The sequence below is a fragment of the Sceloporus occidentalis genome, unplaced genomic scaffold, assembly GCF_023333645.1.
Source record: "Sceloporus occidentalis isolate IW3139 unplaced genomic scaffold, rSceOcc1.0.p SCAF_1, whole genome shotgun sequence".
In the NCBI taxonomy this organism is placed as follows: Eukaryota; Metazoa; Chordata; class Lepidosauria; order Squamata; family Phrynosomatidae; genus Sceloporus; species Sceloporus occidentalis.
This window is the reverse complement of record NW_028316981.1, coordinates 25,567,920-25,585,385: the sequence shown is the minus strand read 5'-3', so window position 1 is coordinate 25,585,385 and position 17,466 is coordinate 25,567,920. Positions and strand designations below refer to the sequence as shown.

Sequence of the window (17,466 nt, the reverse complement as noted above, 5' to 3'; positions counted from 1 at the left end):
GCCTAATTGTAGAGCTGGTCCACCTCTCAACAATGCCTTCTGAATATCTGAATGCCCCAAACCTACCCCCTGCATATACAGTTTCATTCACCTGTGTCTAGATATGGATCAGTCTGTGCTGGGAAAATCTGGCTTCTGTTCTTGCTTGGTTATATAAACCCTACTAGGTAAATGTGTCTATTTTGCATCAAATTGATTTATTTACTTCTGTCTCTAAACTGTTAAGAACCCACATTCACATGTTTTGTTATGTTTGTAGCCAGATCCAAAGACCACTGGTTTCTTGTTAGTTTATGTATTCTAGCTAGTTTAAATTATGGCTTGTCACTATGTCCTGACATAAAATTATCACTTGCTCCTGGCTTGTTTCTTCAACTGCCTGTCCTGAAATAAGAGTTAACAAAAAGTGTGGGAAAGAAACAAACCAGAAATGAGGAAGATGCAATTCATGACTTAAGCAACAAATCCATAGTTAACAGAAATCCCTGGTTAGCACAAACCTTGGTTAATTGAGATGTGCAAATGAACCCAGTGATTGAAATGGACTAGTTCAGACAAGACTGGCCTATGCTTTGAAATGAAATGAGGAGGGTTAATAAGAAGGAACCCGACTTTCACTCACCTCTGCAACCACTAGGCCCGAATCCAAAGGTGCCAGGGGAGCATCGTTCACAGCGACGACCCATGACATGCAGCTTGCACTGGCACTGGCCACCATTTGGATGACACTCAGAACTCAGTGAGCCCTGCGGGCTGCACATGCATGCTGGGAGCAAAGAAAGTATATCAGTCAAAGAAAGACAAACAGGAAGTAGTTCTCCTTTTGCTATGAGCATGTAGGCTTTCTTCTCACACCGATAAACAGATCAGAACTTGGAAAGAGTACATTTTTTAACCACAGCTCCCAGAATCCTTCAGCTAGCATGTCCAAGGGCAATGCTGGCTGAGGAATTCTGAGAATAGTAATCCAAAGAAGTAAGTTTTACAACCATTGGAATAGACCAACGGCCCATGAGAGAAAAACAGATATGGCCCCATCTTCCCCACTCAAGAATGTATTTATTGAGCAAGGACAACTCTGAATGTGGTTTTCCTTCAGGATGGATACACAGGACCAGCTGTTTTCATTTGGCATGAGTCTTCAAGGGCTTCCTCTCCCATTCAACCTCAGTTCAGTACAGCTCTTGGACTCTTCCCAGTGCTCACTGCAGTAAATAGAACATCTGCCTAGCAATGTGAGACTCGTATGGGTAGAGTGCAGGGGATTCTCCTATGTTTGAGCAGTTTAACACTTACGCAATGCCCCTTGGTGGATGATGGCTGACATGCTGGTGAGCAAGCGGGTACAAGGCTCTGGGGCAGGTGCCTTAATCACAGGCCGAGCCTGTTGGGCACAGCGGTAGCGTTCAAAGGTCTCCTTGCGGGCAATGGAGGCAGCATCCCCAGCAATGAACATCTCCAGGGAGGAGTAACGTGGCATCAGTACCAACTTAAAAGGAAAAGAAGTGAGTGTGGGGAGAGAGAAAATACAAGGTTATTGTATTCCTGGCAGGTTCCTTCAGTAGGTTTTGGTTCTCCCTGTAAAAGGTGCCAGGGCTTCTCCATTTGGTACTTACAGAATCCAGCAGTATAGCAGCACCTTGTAAATGTCCATGCCCTCCATAGCGGGTGAACTCCACTTGGATGGTATAGCTGACCCCTTGCTCCAGACAGACTGGCTGTGACAGCACCACATACCTAGAGAACAGAAGGGCCAGGTCTTATTAAAAAGAGAGTGAATAAACAAACATTTTTTACAGCCAGATAATCATTCTGCAACATTTTCCTGAATGCCAAAGTTGCAAAGCAGGCTTATACAGCTCCAAAGGGCCAGGAAACAGCATGTGCCCCATTTCTCACCCTTCCAACCAGATTCAACTGCTTAAATTCCCTGAAAGCACCATGTCCCATATGACTTTGGAAGCTAAGTAGGGTCAGGATTGGTTAAGACTTGGATGGGGATCTGCCAAGGTACACCAGATACGGCAGGCTATATTTCAGAGGAAAGCAATGGCATCCCATCTCTGAGTATTCCTTAACTAAGAAAACCCTATGAAATTTGTGGAGTCACAATAAATTGAGAGAGAGAGAGAAAGGGAGGGAAAGTACACGCTCAAGCGCTGGCACTACTCAGTGATCACCTCATCTCCTTCCTGCCACTAACAGAAAAAGAGAGCAAATTTTAGCCTCAATTTATGCAGTTCACAAGAGAGAGGAAAGAAGAATCTCTCACCTTGTTCATTTGCAAGACTGTGGTCTAATCTGCACTGCAGAAATAACGCAGTCTGACACCGCTTCAATTGCCATGGCTCAATGCTATGGAATTTGTAGTTTTATAAGTAATTTAACCTCCTCTATCAGAGAGCTCTGACACAGCAAACTACAAATCCCAAGATTCCACAGGATGAAGCCATGGAAGTTAAAGTTGTATCAAACTGAATTATTTCTGCAGTGCAGATTAGCCCATAAATTTTACCTGTTCACTGATTTATTGTACAAAGTATGGCAATAGCATGATTTGTTCTTTTTAAAGTAGTCGCCATCATAGCTTAAAGTAGTTCTCATCATATGATATAGTCCTCATCATAGTTAAAAAGATGTTTAGAAATACAGTGTCTCTGGAGGGTGTCAGAAAGATGAATACAGCCAAGCATGGCTTCCAAGAAATACTGACTGGGATTTGAGTATCCCCCATGGCTATTTGCTGACCACTTTACCCCAATGGCTATGCTTTTTTCCCCTACCTCCAGCCCCATTCTTCTCTCCTATGGATTCTGTCAAACTAGTCAAATAATCCTTTTTAGGATATAAAGGAAGTTTGGCTTTAAAATCTTCAGTCTCAGAAGCACAATAAATTCTCCCAAGGAAAAATAATGCAAAAATATTTGATCTGCATAATTTGTCATAGTACAATTCTTCACTGTCTTTCATGTAATGTGTGTGTGTTGACTGGAAGAAAAAAGACTACATGTTGTGATGAATTTGTTATTTAATGCAAAAACAGGTCCGGGTTAGCTGTAAATTGACTTCGAAGTGTAGCCCTGACTAGTCCTGATAGTGTATGAATATTTCTCAGTATCCATAGCTCTTTACAACTTTCCTTTTCCATAGAGCATGCTACTTTTTCTCTCCTGCAATGTCAAAATGCATTGATTCATGATTTCTCGGCACTCACCGGGATGTGGCTGGAAAAGATGTAGACATCAAGTCGTCAGCAGGGATGGTATTTCCACATGGGCTGCTGGTGGGGATAGGTCCAGGCCTTATCACAGACACCTTAACTTCTTCCCATTTTCCTGGCAGCTGAGGGGAGAGATTAATTTACTATTTTGCTGATGGGCAACTTGAGGTCAGCTGTGGAAAGGAAGCACCTATAGACTCTAGCCAAGGGTAAGAGAGTACCGCCTCACAAACAGCTTTTAAGATCAAAATCTCCCAAGTACATCAGAGATGGCTTTTGCCTGTCATGTCAAGGGATAAATGACACCATTTCAGAGACAGAGGATACACCTGTACTGTAGAAATAACACAGTTTAACACCACTTTAACTACTATGGCTACATCCTACAGAATCCTGGGATTTGTAGTTTTATGAGACACAAGCACTCTGGCAGAGAAGGCTAAAGATCTTGTAAAACTACTAATCCTAAGATTTCATAGAATGGAGCTACAGCACTTAAAGTGGCATCAAAGTGCATTATTTCTACAGAGTAGATGCACCCAGAGGCAACTTTTAACCAAAATGTTTCTCAAGTCAAAATATGGACAAAAAGCCTGTGCATTCCCACACACTGGGGGCTGCACACACTCCATATTTCAGTCATGAAGTAATAAAGCACAGTGATAGACAAAGTATGGAAGAATGTACAAGACATTCTGTATGGCAGGGTCAGCCAAGGGATTGCGTTTTCCTTAAGTGCAAAACCAACATTGGTTGGAACTGAAACTCACAATTTCAAACATTCAAAAATGTTTTGTGGCACTTTGAAGACTAATACATTTTATTTGGCATAGCTTTCATGGACAGCAGTGGGCTGCTGGTCACAAAAAATCTTAAATGAAACAGACTCTGTTGTTTCTGCTGCAAGTGACCAACATGGTCGTTTGCTTCAAAAAGTGTTTTTCCCTTCCTCATTGTTTCTTGCAGAATCAACCTACATTGTCAAGGACTACATAGTGACTTACAGAAGTTACTAAGACTTTAGTATTAGCTACAAAGAACTAGGCAGGAACAAAAGATGTCACACTATAAATCAGTGGTTCTCAACCTTCCTAATGCCGCGACCCTTTAATACAGTTCCTCATGTTGTGGTGCCCCCCGAGTGGTGTCTCGGTTCCTAAGAACATCAGAAATATGTGTTTTCCGATGGTTTTAGGTGACCCCTGTGAAAGGGCTGTTCAATCCCCAAAGGGGCCAAGGTTGAGAACCGTGGCTGTAAATGAACTTCTTTTTTCATATGACCCTTGCCTTGCCTTGACAGTGATAAGAATTAAGCCCTAAACATCTCTCCTTTGTCACATAAAGAGAAATTATTCTGTAATTCACATAAAAAACAGAAGCCTTCATTTAGATGTTTAGCACCTGGAACCATACTGGAACCTTATGGCTGATCTCAATTTATTTATTTCAGCTTCAATTGAGGCAGAAACTGGGGAGATACTAAGAGGGTAGGTCAAATTCTGTAATTCACCTGAGGTTCATAGCGCAGCAATATGTCATACTCCATGGTGAAGGGTAGGTTGTCAATTCGAAACTCAACTATGCTGCCCTCTAACACCCTTGCGAACCCCAATCCTGTCCAAGTAGCTGGGCGGCCTGTGAGGTGCACTCGCTCCAGAACTTCAGCTCCCTGCAAAAAGAAACATCAGTATGACGTTGTCTTTCCCTCAGGAAAACATAAAATACACTCAGCAAGTTTTGTAATGGATTAACCAATAGTTCAGTAACTTATGTCTAGGAATGAATTTAATTTGGATTATTCTTTTTTAAAATATGAAATTGCCAAAAATGTGTAGTTATTCCTAAACAGAATGGAAAGACCTTGAGCTTAGAAAAATCTGGGGAAAGGGAACTGACTGATTTCATCCATTCCAGCTGAGCGCTCAGCAATTTCAGGTCTGCATTCAGCCATGTATGTGATGATGAAATTAGGGTTGCCGCTTTCTTTTCCCTTGACAGGTTTCTCATCTTTAACAGCTGCGTGGCACTTAATTAACCTGAATTCTTTGGTGAAGCCCTCGCTATTTTGAATAGTGTGGGGATGGGAAGATAGAAGTTTGAACTCATTCTTATCCTGCTGCAGTTCTGATAAAATCACCTCTCCAAATATGCTACTTGCATTTGGGAAGAGGGCACAAAAAGAAAGCGTTTAAATCTTCCATTGTTATTTTTACTGTTATGAGGCTCCTCAAAGTTTTCCAAGGCAGCTGTTTACATAGCTTTGTACTGTCTGCCAAGGTACTGAATAGGTCTCACCTGTTTAGTGGTTTAGTAAGGGTTATTTGGTCACAAAAGCACAGGACTCCCTTCTTCAATGTGGTGTCAAAGTGCTATAATTAAGTACTGTAAAAGGGCCTCACCTTTCCAGTGTAGGGTATTTCCAACACTAAATAAAATGGTTTTGCTTGCTCAAGTGTTTCCCTGGTTAAAACCTTGAGCTGCTCCTGCTGTTAATGAAACATGTTATTGAGTTATCATTGTTTAATCATTTTATTAATTTGTTTCACAGGCCTGTTACAGACAGCCAAAATAAAGCTGCTTCGAGTCACTTTGGAGATATGGTATTTCAATGATGCATGAGTCCTAAGAGTCTGGAAGCTTCACCAAAGCTGCGCTCCAGTCCTTAGGACTGGAGTGTGGCTTTGGTGCGGCCTTTGGACTCTTAGGACGCATGTATCATTGAAATACCGTACCTCCAAAGTGACTCGAAGCAGCTTTATTTTGGCTGTCTGTAACAGTCATTTCTGATTTATGACGACCCTAGGGCGACCCTATCACAAGGTTTTCTTAGCAAGATCTGTTCAGAGAGGGATTGCCTTTGCCTCTCTCTAATGCTGACAGTGTGACTTGCCAAGGTCACCCAGTGGGGTTTTCATAACTGAGTAAGGATTTGAACCCTGGTCTCCAGAGTCATAGTCCAACGCTCAAAGCACTACAGCATCTTGGTCCATTGTGTATTGTGAATTGCTTCGGGAGTACTTAAAACGAAAAGTGGTTTTTACTACTACAAATAGCATGGGGATTTTAAATAAAAATGAAAACCAGTTTTTACTACTGTACTTTAGGTGTGGTTTTATCCCTTTTTAAATGAGGAAGGCTTATTATCCTTAATTATGTGAAAAGAAATAAAAGAAATGCCCACATACTTTGGACCTTATTTCATTCTTATATAGGAAGCATATAACTCCCTCGCTGAAGCCACTTCACTGGCTGCTGGTCCATTTCTGGGCACAATTCTAAGTGTTAGTTTTGACCTATGCAACTTCTTGATGTTGTTGTGTGCCTTCAAGTCATTTCCAATTTATGGCAACCCTATCATGAGGTTTTCTTGGTTGGATTTGTTCAGAGAACTTTGTAATGCTTTTAAAACTTTTGTACATCATATTGTTTTAGATATTCTTTTTCAATTTTTTATTGTAAGCTACTTTGATTCCCATTCATGAGAAAAGCAGGGCATAAATCAAATAAATAAATATTTGAATATACACACAGCAGTTGACTAATACTAGCTAAGCAGTCCTTTTTAAATGGACTTTGATTCCTGCTCTCCTTTTCCCACTAGTCCTCGTTGGGTTTTGGATGACGATGATCACTTCCCACTGGGAAATTGCTTCCCTTGGGTCCACTGGCTCTGCCTGGTAGCTATCCTGAGACTCATAGCCTTCTACTAGATGTTGGCACTGCAGTTCCCCATACCAACCACTATCCTCTACGCTTCCTGCCTCACCTGACGGAGTTCAGCCTCTTCAGCTTCATATGTGTAGTGATCCAGCATGATGTGGTAATAGCCAGTCTGTACTTGGCTGCACTGCCTGCCTACCATGTGGCTGTGACATCGGCACTGTCCTGTTTCAGTGGCACACCTGTGGCACAGAAGAAGAAGCATAAGGAAGGCAGATAGTTCTATGACATGAAGTTTGACTTACCCATCACCTCTGCTATCAACAAAAAGCATTCTACCCTGAATGTGCAGGATACTGCTGGTGTTAAGTAGGTTCAGATCTGGTCAGTATCTAGATGGGAAATCACCTGGGAACTCTAGATATGTTGCACTGACTTCCACAGAAGAAACATTAGACAGATTCTTAATAAATGAATGAGTTAAAAAAGAGGAAGAGGTGTTGAGGGTTCCCTTTATTTCCTCCTCAACTTATTTCTTCTTGCCAGAGAATCTGCTCTTTTGTCACAACAAATGTGTATGTATGTGCCTTCAAGTCACCTGTCGACCTATGTTGACCCCATGCATTTCAATGTTTTCTTAGGCAAGGAATACAGTAGGCCCACCATATCAGCAGGCTAACCATCCACAGATCTGACCATCCATGGATTGTCCTACTCCATTATTATCAATGGTAGTGCATGCACATGGCCATGCCAACATACCCACATGCACGTTGCCTCCCATTGACTATACTGGGGTTTGAACATGCCCATTCCTTCTCATTTGAATGTGGAGCCAGAACTGAACCCCAGTGGATGGGAAGGGCATGCTTGTATTCAGACGTAGTTTGCCAATCCCTTCCTCTGAAATATAACATCTGGCATTCAGTTTCTCATGGAAGTACTAGCCAGGGCAGACCCTGCTTACCTTCCAAGATCAGATAGGTTTGGTGCCTTTAGAGCATTTAGACATACCACCACATGTTTCTCCTCCACGTCCCTCATGTAAGTTCTTTTCATGCAAATATTTCAGATCTTTCCTAACATCATCTATAAACTCGGCATGGTGCTTTGCTGGCTTCCTGCTCCTAATTCCTCATCACTAAGGTCCCCCAACCTTACACACACACACACACACACACACACACACACACACACACCCTTACAGACAGAATACTCCCCACAGTTTCCTTACTGGTTATCATGGGCACCTCCTATGTCACAGTCACAAGGCCGGCAGCCATGCAGATCAGGGCTCAGGGCCCAGTGTTCAGGCTGAGAAGAAGAAAAGGGTACGTTAGGCTGGAAGTTCAAAGCCAAAGCAAGAGGCAAAAGCAGGACTGCCTGTACTCACCAGGCACTGGTTACAGCTGCGCCCAGTCACCAACCGTTTGCAGAAACAGTCACCCGTGATAGCATCGCACTGGGGCCCATCCTGCACTGTGCCTCGTGGATCACACTGGCAGCCTGGTGGATCAAACAAACATGGTAAAATCTTCTGGAATGTTCTGGAACTTGCATTACCAACATGCTCCTTCTTGTTATGGATCCATGACATCATTGAGATCTGGGAACTATCACAGATGTCTCATACAGCTCTGGCATAGCCTCTTCTTCCAGTCAGCAAGCAGAGTCACTAGGTAGTTCTTTCCTCATGAATGTCTAGCATATTGTCATTCCCATACAGAAGACCAGCAGAACAATCAGATTTCACTTCTCCTTATGCCAAAAACAAACAAACAAACAAACAAACAAACACCAAAAATAAAAACAAAACTAGCTAGTCTTTAAGGCACCTAATAGCTTTTCAGCACAGAAATGGGACGGTGCACCACAGGGCAAGAAATTGCAATAGGAGATCCATGGCATGCTACCTGGCAAAACCACATCTCTGTCTCTCAATGCTTCACACTTGATCTCTGCTTTCTAGAGTCATCTCTCACACTCTGCCTAATAGTAAGGCTGGCCATGCATACAGAAACTGGGAGAAGGGGACACTTCTAAGGGCAGGTGATTCCTTTCCAATGTAAAAGTGAAATATCTTTCCAATTTCTAGCCATAGGAAATTTGAAAAAGGTTTTGTTAGAGCCAGAGTTTTGTGTCTAGACTTTTTTTCCCTGAAATGTGTATTTGCACTGGTTTGATTATTACCCCTAAAGAAAGCAATATCCTTTGGACTCAGAAATAATGCCTTAACATTTACTCCATTTGTACCCTAGCTTTCCTCTGAGGACCATGAGGGACATTAATCACATCTTATTTTCATAAGGAATATTACTGTGAAGGATGCTCTGTTAAATGCATGATTGCATTTGGAATCATAGAATTGTGGAGCTGGAAATTACCTAAGAATTCATCTGGTCCATCTACTACTCAGTTCAGGATCTGCACTGCAGGATGAAACTAGTATAACATTCCTTTTTTAAAAGTAAAAAAGCAGCTGTGAGGGCCCTGGAGAGGGAGGCAAGGTATCTACAAGGGTTTCCCTCTATTAAATTCTCTACTGTTTCAATTTGTCTGGTTTGACTCTGAGAACAGCAAGAAAATGGAGGTTAGTTACATAGCTGAACAAGGATCTGAATCTGCATCTCTTTATAGTTTTGAGTTCACACACTATACCATTATGGCTAAAGCAGATCTTCTGCTGAATTAAATAACAATTCAGAATCCAGTTCTCATCTGCACCTTTTGCTGGATGGATGTGCTTAGAAGAGACAGTGGGCAGGCTCACCAAAACCCATTGGAATAAAGGTACCTACGCTGGCAGCCTTGTGGGTTGTCTGCGCTCAGTCCAAAGAAGCCAGGCTTGCACTTGTCACAGCGGGCTCCCTGCACATGCTCCTTGCAACGACACTGTCCAGCAATGAACCCAAGTGTTGGATCATCATGTGTGTCACACACACCACCATCTAAGGTGCCATCAGGGTCACAGTCACAGGCTACAGGACAGGTGGAAAACAAATGGTCATCAGGGGTGTGCATTTAACTGACTCTACCATTTAAGGTTCCAAAAGGAGATGGAGTGAACACTTCCCTCAACCAACAAACCTGGGGGTGGGAATCCCACCTCTTTCTGTGCCATAAGTTCTGGTTTGGTTTTGCCTGCTCAATTATTTTCCCATTCATAGTGTTGAGTCTCTTGTGTACATCCAGTTGTAACAATACCAATTAAATCCATTTCAGTTCCAGTTTGTTACACAACAAACATGTAAATGACAATATTGTGTTTGTGAATATTTCTGGAAAGCACTGTTGATGTTTTACAGAGTTCAGAAACTTTACTGTAGCACCACTCTCTTATTATTAAATCATCCAAGGATGTTAACATTAAAATGTTACAAAATGTAATAACATTAATTTGTTATTTATTTGTTTCATTAAATCTTTTTTAAAACCCAGTATTTAAAAGGGAATGTCTACATGAGCCAAATGAAGTAGTTTCCTCCTGCCCACACAGTGACCTTTCTTCACGATTCAGGGCCAAATCCCCCAATTGGAGTGCTGATTGTCTTCAAGACTAAAGTGTAGTTCCACACCAAATCCAACTCATTCCTTCCTTGGTGAGAACACAAGAGAGAGCCTTCTCAGTGGCTGATCCCACCCTCTGAAATTCCCTTCTGCAAGAGGCTAGGCTGGGCCCCTCCCTGCTTTCCTTTCACCAGCAGACAAATGTGTTTTTATTCAATCATTGACATAGAGGCTTTCATATGATGTGTGTGTTCTATTTATGTGTTTAACTTTTGTATATTTTATGTGATTTTATAGCTTTTAGCAAGATGATTTTAATTGTTTTTACATTTCCCCTTCTGCGAGAAAGGCTGCATATAAATTAAATAATCAAATAAATAAAACTGATTTAAAATAACTCACCTTTTGCTCAGAATTTTGCAGGAAGACCTAGAGCACTCTATAGTGATGGCGGGCAGCTGTTTACCCAAACACCTCCTCTGTGTTACCCAGCGCTGCCACTTTTGGCACAAGTCACTCGTTCTGAGGTCACAATGAAGTGCCCAGCCATGTGATCAACACTGGGCACCTCATTATGACCCCAGAGGGAGTGACCTGTGCCAGCAGTGGTGGCATCGGGTGTCACACGTAAGACATATGTGTAGACAGCTGCCCGGTGTTGCTACACAGTACGGAAGCAAAGGAGGGCAGGATCCTGGGCAGCTCTGGTGCCAGAATACTCTGGAAGTAGTCCTTAGTATTCTGCCCAGGGTAGATAAGCCCAGAGTGTTAAAGTATCCTGTAACAAATTAAAGCATCAAGAAATGTTAAATTAAACTCAATGACATTTTAAAGATTAAAACAGCTAGATTTAAGTCGTAGTTGAAAATGTTAACAAATTAGGAGCACTAATTTAACTTTTAACACGTTGTTTCTGAGCTCTCAGTACTCCTAGACCTCACGCCTGTCTGGAATTCTTGCTCCTTTATATTGATGGGTTTGTGAATCACAGGCATCCCTCTGCTCATGCAGCAGTAACATATTAAAGCATACTTGCATTTTCAAAACTTGAAAACAAGTGGGGAGGGGAGCCCCAAAGAAGACACAATGAGGAGAAAGTGCAGCAGCTGGAGTCCAGAGTAGCTACACTTCAGCATATTAGGGAACAAGAGGATTTCCTGGACACAATAGAACTAACCATCTTGGATGAGTACCACGCAGAGGAAGATGCTAGGGTGGAAGTGGTCACTTGCCAAACAGAGGAGGCAGACAGCTGGAGGAATGTCACAAAGAGAAGTAAGCCAAGAAGGAATTGTTCGGGGAGCTTGCAGCTAGAGAATCGATTCGATGCTCTTTCCCTTATCAAGGAGGATGAAGAAGAGCAGCATGGACAGACTTCTGGGACAGAGCAGGGGAGCCTGAGAGTCCCACCCGAGGGAACAGTCGCTGCTAAGCCTCGGAGGAGGCGTGTGGTCGTAGTGGGGGACTCCTTGCTGAGGGGTACAGAAGCAGTGATTTGTAGGCCTGACAAGATGTCTCGAGAGGTTTGTTGTCTTCCAGGTGCAAAGATCCGTGATGTGACAGAGAGGCTGACAAGACTGGTCAAGCCTACTGACCAATACCCCTTCCTTTTGGTCCACGTGGGAACTAACGATACTGCAAGACACAGCATTCAGAACATCAAAAGGGATTACGAGGCGCTTGGTAGGAAGCTGAAAGGAATGGATGTACAGGTTGTCATCTCGTCTCTTCTGCCAGTTGAAGGGCATGGTCCAGGAAGGGAGAGGAAAATAGCAGATGTGAACAACTGGCTTCGCAGATGGTGCCGCCGAGAAGGATTTGGATTCTTCGATCATGGGCTGCGGTTCCATGAGGAGCAACTTCTTGCAACAGACGGGTTGCATCTCACGCCAGTTGGAAGAAATGTTTTTGCCAACAGTCTCAAGAACTTGATCAGGAGAGCTTTAAACTGAGTTCCGAGGGGAAGGGAGACAATATTAAGGAAGGCGAAAGGGATGGCGAAAAAAGTCAAACTGACATAGAGGAAACAAGGCAAACAGTGCAAGGACCCAGCAGTGGGAGGCAAAAAAAACTTGCACAGGCAGCAAGTAAAAGGGAACCATGGTCTGCGATGTCTCTACACTAATGCACAGAGCATGGGAAATAAGCAAGATGAACTCGAACTCCTAGTACAACAAAGCAAATATGATATAATAGGCATCACTGAAACCTGGTGGGATGAGTCTCATGATTGGAATGTGGAAATAGAGGGGTATAACCTTATTAAGAGAAATAGGCCAAACAGGAAAGGAGGAGGAATAGCACTATATGTCAGAGATATTTACACCAGTGAAGAGATCCTGGACATCAATCATGGAAGCCAGGTGGAGAGCATCTGGATAAGAATCAAAGGGGAGGGAAACAACAAGGCTGTTACGGTGGGAGTCTACTACAGACGCCCAAGTCAGACTGAGGAATTGGATGATATCTTTCTAGAACAGATGACCACACAGTCAGAAAAGAGAAATGTAGTAGCGATGGGCGACTTCAACTATCCTGATATTTGCTGGAAGTCAAACTCAGCAAAATCCTCAAGGTCCAGCAAATTCCTCACTTGCCTGGAAGACAATTTCATGGTCCAAAAGGTGGAAGAGGCAACAAGGGGGTCAGCTATTTTAGATCTGATCCTAACCAACAAGGATGGACTTGGTTAATGGGGTGCAGGTGGTGGGATCATTAGGTGGAAGTGACCATGTTCTCCTGGAGTTTGTAATACAGTGGAAAGGAGAAGCCAGGCAGAGTCAGACACGCATCCTAGACTTTAGGAGAGCGGATTTCAGTAAACTTAGAGAAGTATTGAGGGGGATTCCATGGTCAGAAATACTAAAAGATAAAGGTGTTCAGGACGGATGGAACTTTCTCAAAAGGGAGATACTGAAGGCACAACTTCAAACAGTTCCAGTGAGAAAGAAAAATGGGAGGTGTTTCAAGAAACCAGGATGGATGACTAAGGAACTTTCAACCAAGCTAAGTTTGAAACAGAACATGTATAAGAAATGGAAAAAGGGGGAAATCACGAAAAAGGAATTCAAAGAAATAGCAGGCATGTGTAGGGGTAAAGTCAGAAAAGCTAAAGCGCAGAATGAACTCAGGCTTGCTAGAGAGGTTAGGAACAATAAAAAGGGCTTTTTTGGATATGTCCGCAGCAAGAGGAAGAAGAAGGAAATGGTAGGGCCACTGCGTGGAGAAGATGGCAAAATGCTAACAGGAGATAGAGAAGAGGCAGAATTACTCAACACCTTCTTTGCCTCAGTCTTCTCAGAAAAGGCAAAGGGTGCTCAACCTGAGGATAATGGAGCAGAGGACAGAATAGGGGAATTTCAGCACAGAATAAGTAAAGAGATAGTAGAGGAACACCTTGTTAATCTAAATGAATTTAAGTCTCCGGGACCAGATGAACTCCATCCAAGGGTATTAAAAGAACTGGCAAAAGTAATATCGGAGCCATTGGCAATCATATTTGAAAACTCCTGGAGAACAGGAGAGATCCCAGCAGACTGGAGGAGGGCAAACGTTGTCCCCATCTTCAAATAGGGGAAAAAAGAGGATCCCAACAATTATCATCCAGTTAGTCTGACATCAGTTCTAGGAAAGATTCTGGAGCAGATCATTAAACAGAGAGTCTGTGAACATCTAGAAGGCAATGCCATAATCACAAAAAGTCAACATGGGTTTCAGAGAAACAAGTCATGCCAGACAAATCTAATCTCTTTCTTTGACAAAATTACCAGCTTGGTAGATGAAGGGAATGCTGTGGATATAGTATATCTTGATTTCAGTAAGGCCTTTGACAAGGTTTCCCATGACATTCTTGCAAACAAGCTTGTAAAATGTGGGCTAGACAAAGGAACTGTTAAATGGATCTGTAATTGGTTGACCGGCCGAACCCAAAGGGTGCTCAACAATGGCTCCTTTTCATCCTGGAGAGAAGTGACCAGTGGGGTCCCACAGGGCTCTGTCCTGGGCCCAGTGCTATTCAACATCTTTATCAATGACCTGGATGACAGAATTGGGAGCATACTTATCAAATTTGCAGATGACACCAAATTAGGGGGAATAGCTAATACCCCAGAGGACAGGATCAAGATTCAAAATGACCTGAATAGACTAGAAAGCTGGGCCAAAGCTAACAAAATGAAATTCAACACAGAGAAATGTAAGGTATTGCACTTAGGGCGGAAAAATAAAATGCACAGATATAGGATGGGTGACACCTGGCTGAATGAAACTACGTGTGAAAGGGATCTAGGAGTCCAAGTAGACCACAAGTTGAACATGAGTGAACAATGTGATGCGGCAGCTAAAAAGGCCAATGCTATTTTAGGCTGCATCAAGAGAAGTAATAGTGCCACTGTATTCTGCTTTGGTCAGGCCCCACCTAGAATATTGTGTCCAGTTCTGGGCGCCACAATTCAGAAAGGACATTGAGAAACTGGAGCGTGTCCAAAGGAGGGCAACAAAAATGGTGAAGGGTCGGGAAACCATGCCCTATGAGGAACGACTCAGGGAGCTGGGGATGTTTAGCCTGGAGAAAAGAAGGTTAAGAGGTGATATGATAGCCCTGTTTAAATATTTGAAAGGATGTCATATTGAGGAGGGAGAAAGCTTGTTTTCTGCTGCTCCAGAGAACAGGACCCGGAACAATGGATGCAAGCTACAGGAAAAGAGATTCCACCTGAACATTAGGAGGAACTTCCTGACAGTAAGGGCTGTTCGACAGTGGAATGCACTTCCTCGGAAGGTGATAGAGTCTCCTTCCTTGGAGGTCTTTAAACAGAGGCTGGATGGCCATCTGTCGGGGATGCTTTGATTGTGATTTCCTGCATGGCAGGGGGTTGGACTGGATGACCCTAGTGGTCTCTTCCAACTCTACGATTCTATGATTCTATGATTCTATGAATTTTGAAGGATCCTATTCAGTTTCTTAAATCAGATTCAAGACTGCAGAACCTTGAAGATTCTCACAGTGTTTTGCACTTCTGTGAAACAACCGAACCTTGAACTTTTGAGGCTGCCTCCTCACAACAGATATTTTAAAGGCCTCACTATGAGCCAATATGCCAACATTTGTTGCATGATTTAGTTATTTGGGTGACAAAATCAGTCAGCTCTCCAGAAAGTAGTTGAGTGGTTTGATTATGCTCAAATGCACTGTCTCCCACCTTTATGAAGAAAGGGGTGAGGAAAGAAAAGATCTCTGGGCTTTAATTGAAAGTAGAGACTGAAACTCAAGCCCAAAGTCTGGTATAGAAGTTAAATCAGGTTTACAGTGGTGAAGCTGTTGTATTGGAGCTTACATCAGAGTAATCATACCATATATACTCGACTATAAGTTGACCTCATGTGTAAGTGAAGGGCAGATTTTGGAGCAAAAATTATGTATTTTGATATGACCTGTGGATAAGTCTAGGGTAATACTTAGGGGAGTGTAACAAAGGATGTAAAGAATGAAGCAAAGGCAAACAGTGCCAAAGAACGTACAAAGTTCTGGCAGATATAACTGTTTTTGCTCACTCTAAAGTCTGAATGGATGAAGAGGAAACTATGACAAATAAAGTGCCCACATGTAAAAAGGATGTAAAGGCAAAGAAAAGAAAACGGTGACTCTATTAGCAGTCATTATAGCCATTATTGTTTTTAAATGTTGTATGTTTTTAAATGTTGTAAGCCACTTTGATTGTTTTCATAAAAAGCGAGATATGAATAAAACATTTATTTATTTATTTATTTATTTATTTATTTATGTATGTATGTATGTATGTGCTAACTGTGCCTGAGTTTTATCCAGAAAAGCTAACCAGTATACGTAAGTGTCTTATTCAAATCCTTTATAGTCCAATTCTCCTTGACACTCCTTTGAGGGAAGGTGCCTCACCCAGGCATTCATAATGTCAGAAGCAGTGCCACAGCAGGGAAAATAGAGGAGTCAGTGCTTCTTTTAGGTGCTCTCTACTCAGAACCATCCCCTTTTGCCACTCTACTCAGAGAAGGGGATGGTTCCTTTTCCTGATAAGAGTTAAAGTACAATACGTACACTGACCTGTGGATAAGTCGACCCGGGTTTTGGGGGATCAATTTTTTGACTAAAATATCTAGACTTACACATGAGTATATACAGTATATAGAACTTTGTATGGATGATGGCAAAATGTTTACATTGTTCACAATTACATCTGGCCCCATCCATTTTACCTTGGATTTAGCTGGTGCTGTTTACCCTACTGACCATTGTAACCAGATCCCCAAATTATTCCTAAATTGGAATTCAACCCCTGGGCTGAAAAACCTTTCCCCAACCCTGTCATAAGGGATAACCTTCAAAAGAGGTCTGGTGGGAGAAAAGTTGGCAATTTCAGAGGCAAGTAAGGCCTTGGGCCCATAAATAAAACCAGAAACCTCTGCCCTCCCAACACCACAGGACTGCTGTCTGTGCACCAAAAGAACAGAGACTCTGGCCAAGAGGCTCACCCACCTCCCGCCACACACACATAATGCAGGACTTTGACCTTGTTGTGCCCCTGCCTCCCATGCATATGCATGCCCTCTCTCACCATGGCACACGTTAGGGTCACGGATGTCCTTGGTGGGGTCCTTGTAGTAGAAGGGCTTGCAGAGTTGGCAGTGGCGCCCCATGGTGTTGTGCTGGCACTCATCACAGACGCCGCCACTGATGTTGCCTGTGGCTAGGTACACAGCCATGTCAAAGTGGCACAGATGTGAGTGCTCATTGCAGTTGCATTCTGTGGGAGAAAAAAGAGAGTAAGGACTACCAGCTGTCTTGCTCATGGGTCTGTGCCTTCACCCCACCAACCTGAAATCCTTGCTATCATCCAGATCTATGGAGAAAAGAGCAACTACAATGATCAAGGGGCTGGAACAATTTCCTAATGGGGAATGGTTACCACATTAGGGTTCTTCATCATGTTTTTTTTTAAAGGCACTATAGGCATATCTACACAAACGAAATGGTTTCCCCACATCTTCACAAAAGCCTGTTTAAACAACACAAGATTAAGTCCTTGATTTGAGGGTGGACTGTC

The 17,466-nt window shown here is 42.7% G+C and overlaps 1 protein-coding gene across 2 annotated transcripts in view; it reads right to left on the bottom strand.

The window, feature by feature from the left end:
* LAMB2 (laminin subunit beta 2) overlaps positions 1–17,466 on the bottom strand; it is a 76,208-nt gene that overhangs the window by 32,027 nt on the left and 26,715 nt on the right. For both annotated transcript variants that reach the window (XM_089518289.1, XM_089518297.1), the window contains 10 exons: positions 16,978–17,166; positions 9,679–9,858; positions 8,274–8,386; positions 8,115–8,194; positions 6,987–7,122; positions 4,731–4,889; positions 3,215–3,342; positions 1,617–1,737; positions 1,297–1,489; positions 623–766 (listed from right to left, as the gene is read on the bottom strand). In XM_089518289.1, coding sequence (XP_089374415.1) covers positions 623–766; positions 1,297–1,489; positions 1,617–1,737; positions 3,215–3,342; positions 4,731–4,889; positions 6,987–7,122; positions 8,115–8,194; positions 8,274–8,386; positions 9,679–9,858; positions 16,978–17,166 — 1,443 coding nt within the window. The remainder of the gene's footprint in view (positions 1–622; positions 767–1,296; positions 1,490–1,616; positions 1,738–3,214; positions 3,343–4,730; positions 4,890–6,986; positions 7,123–8,114; positions 8,195–8,273; positions 8,387–9,678; positions 9,859–16,977; positions 17,167–17,466) is intronic.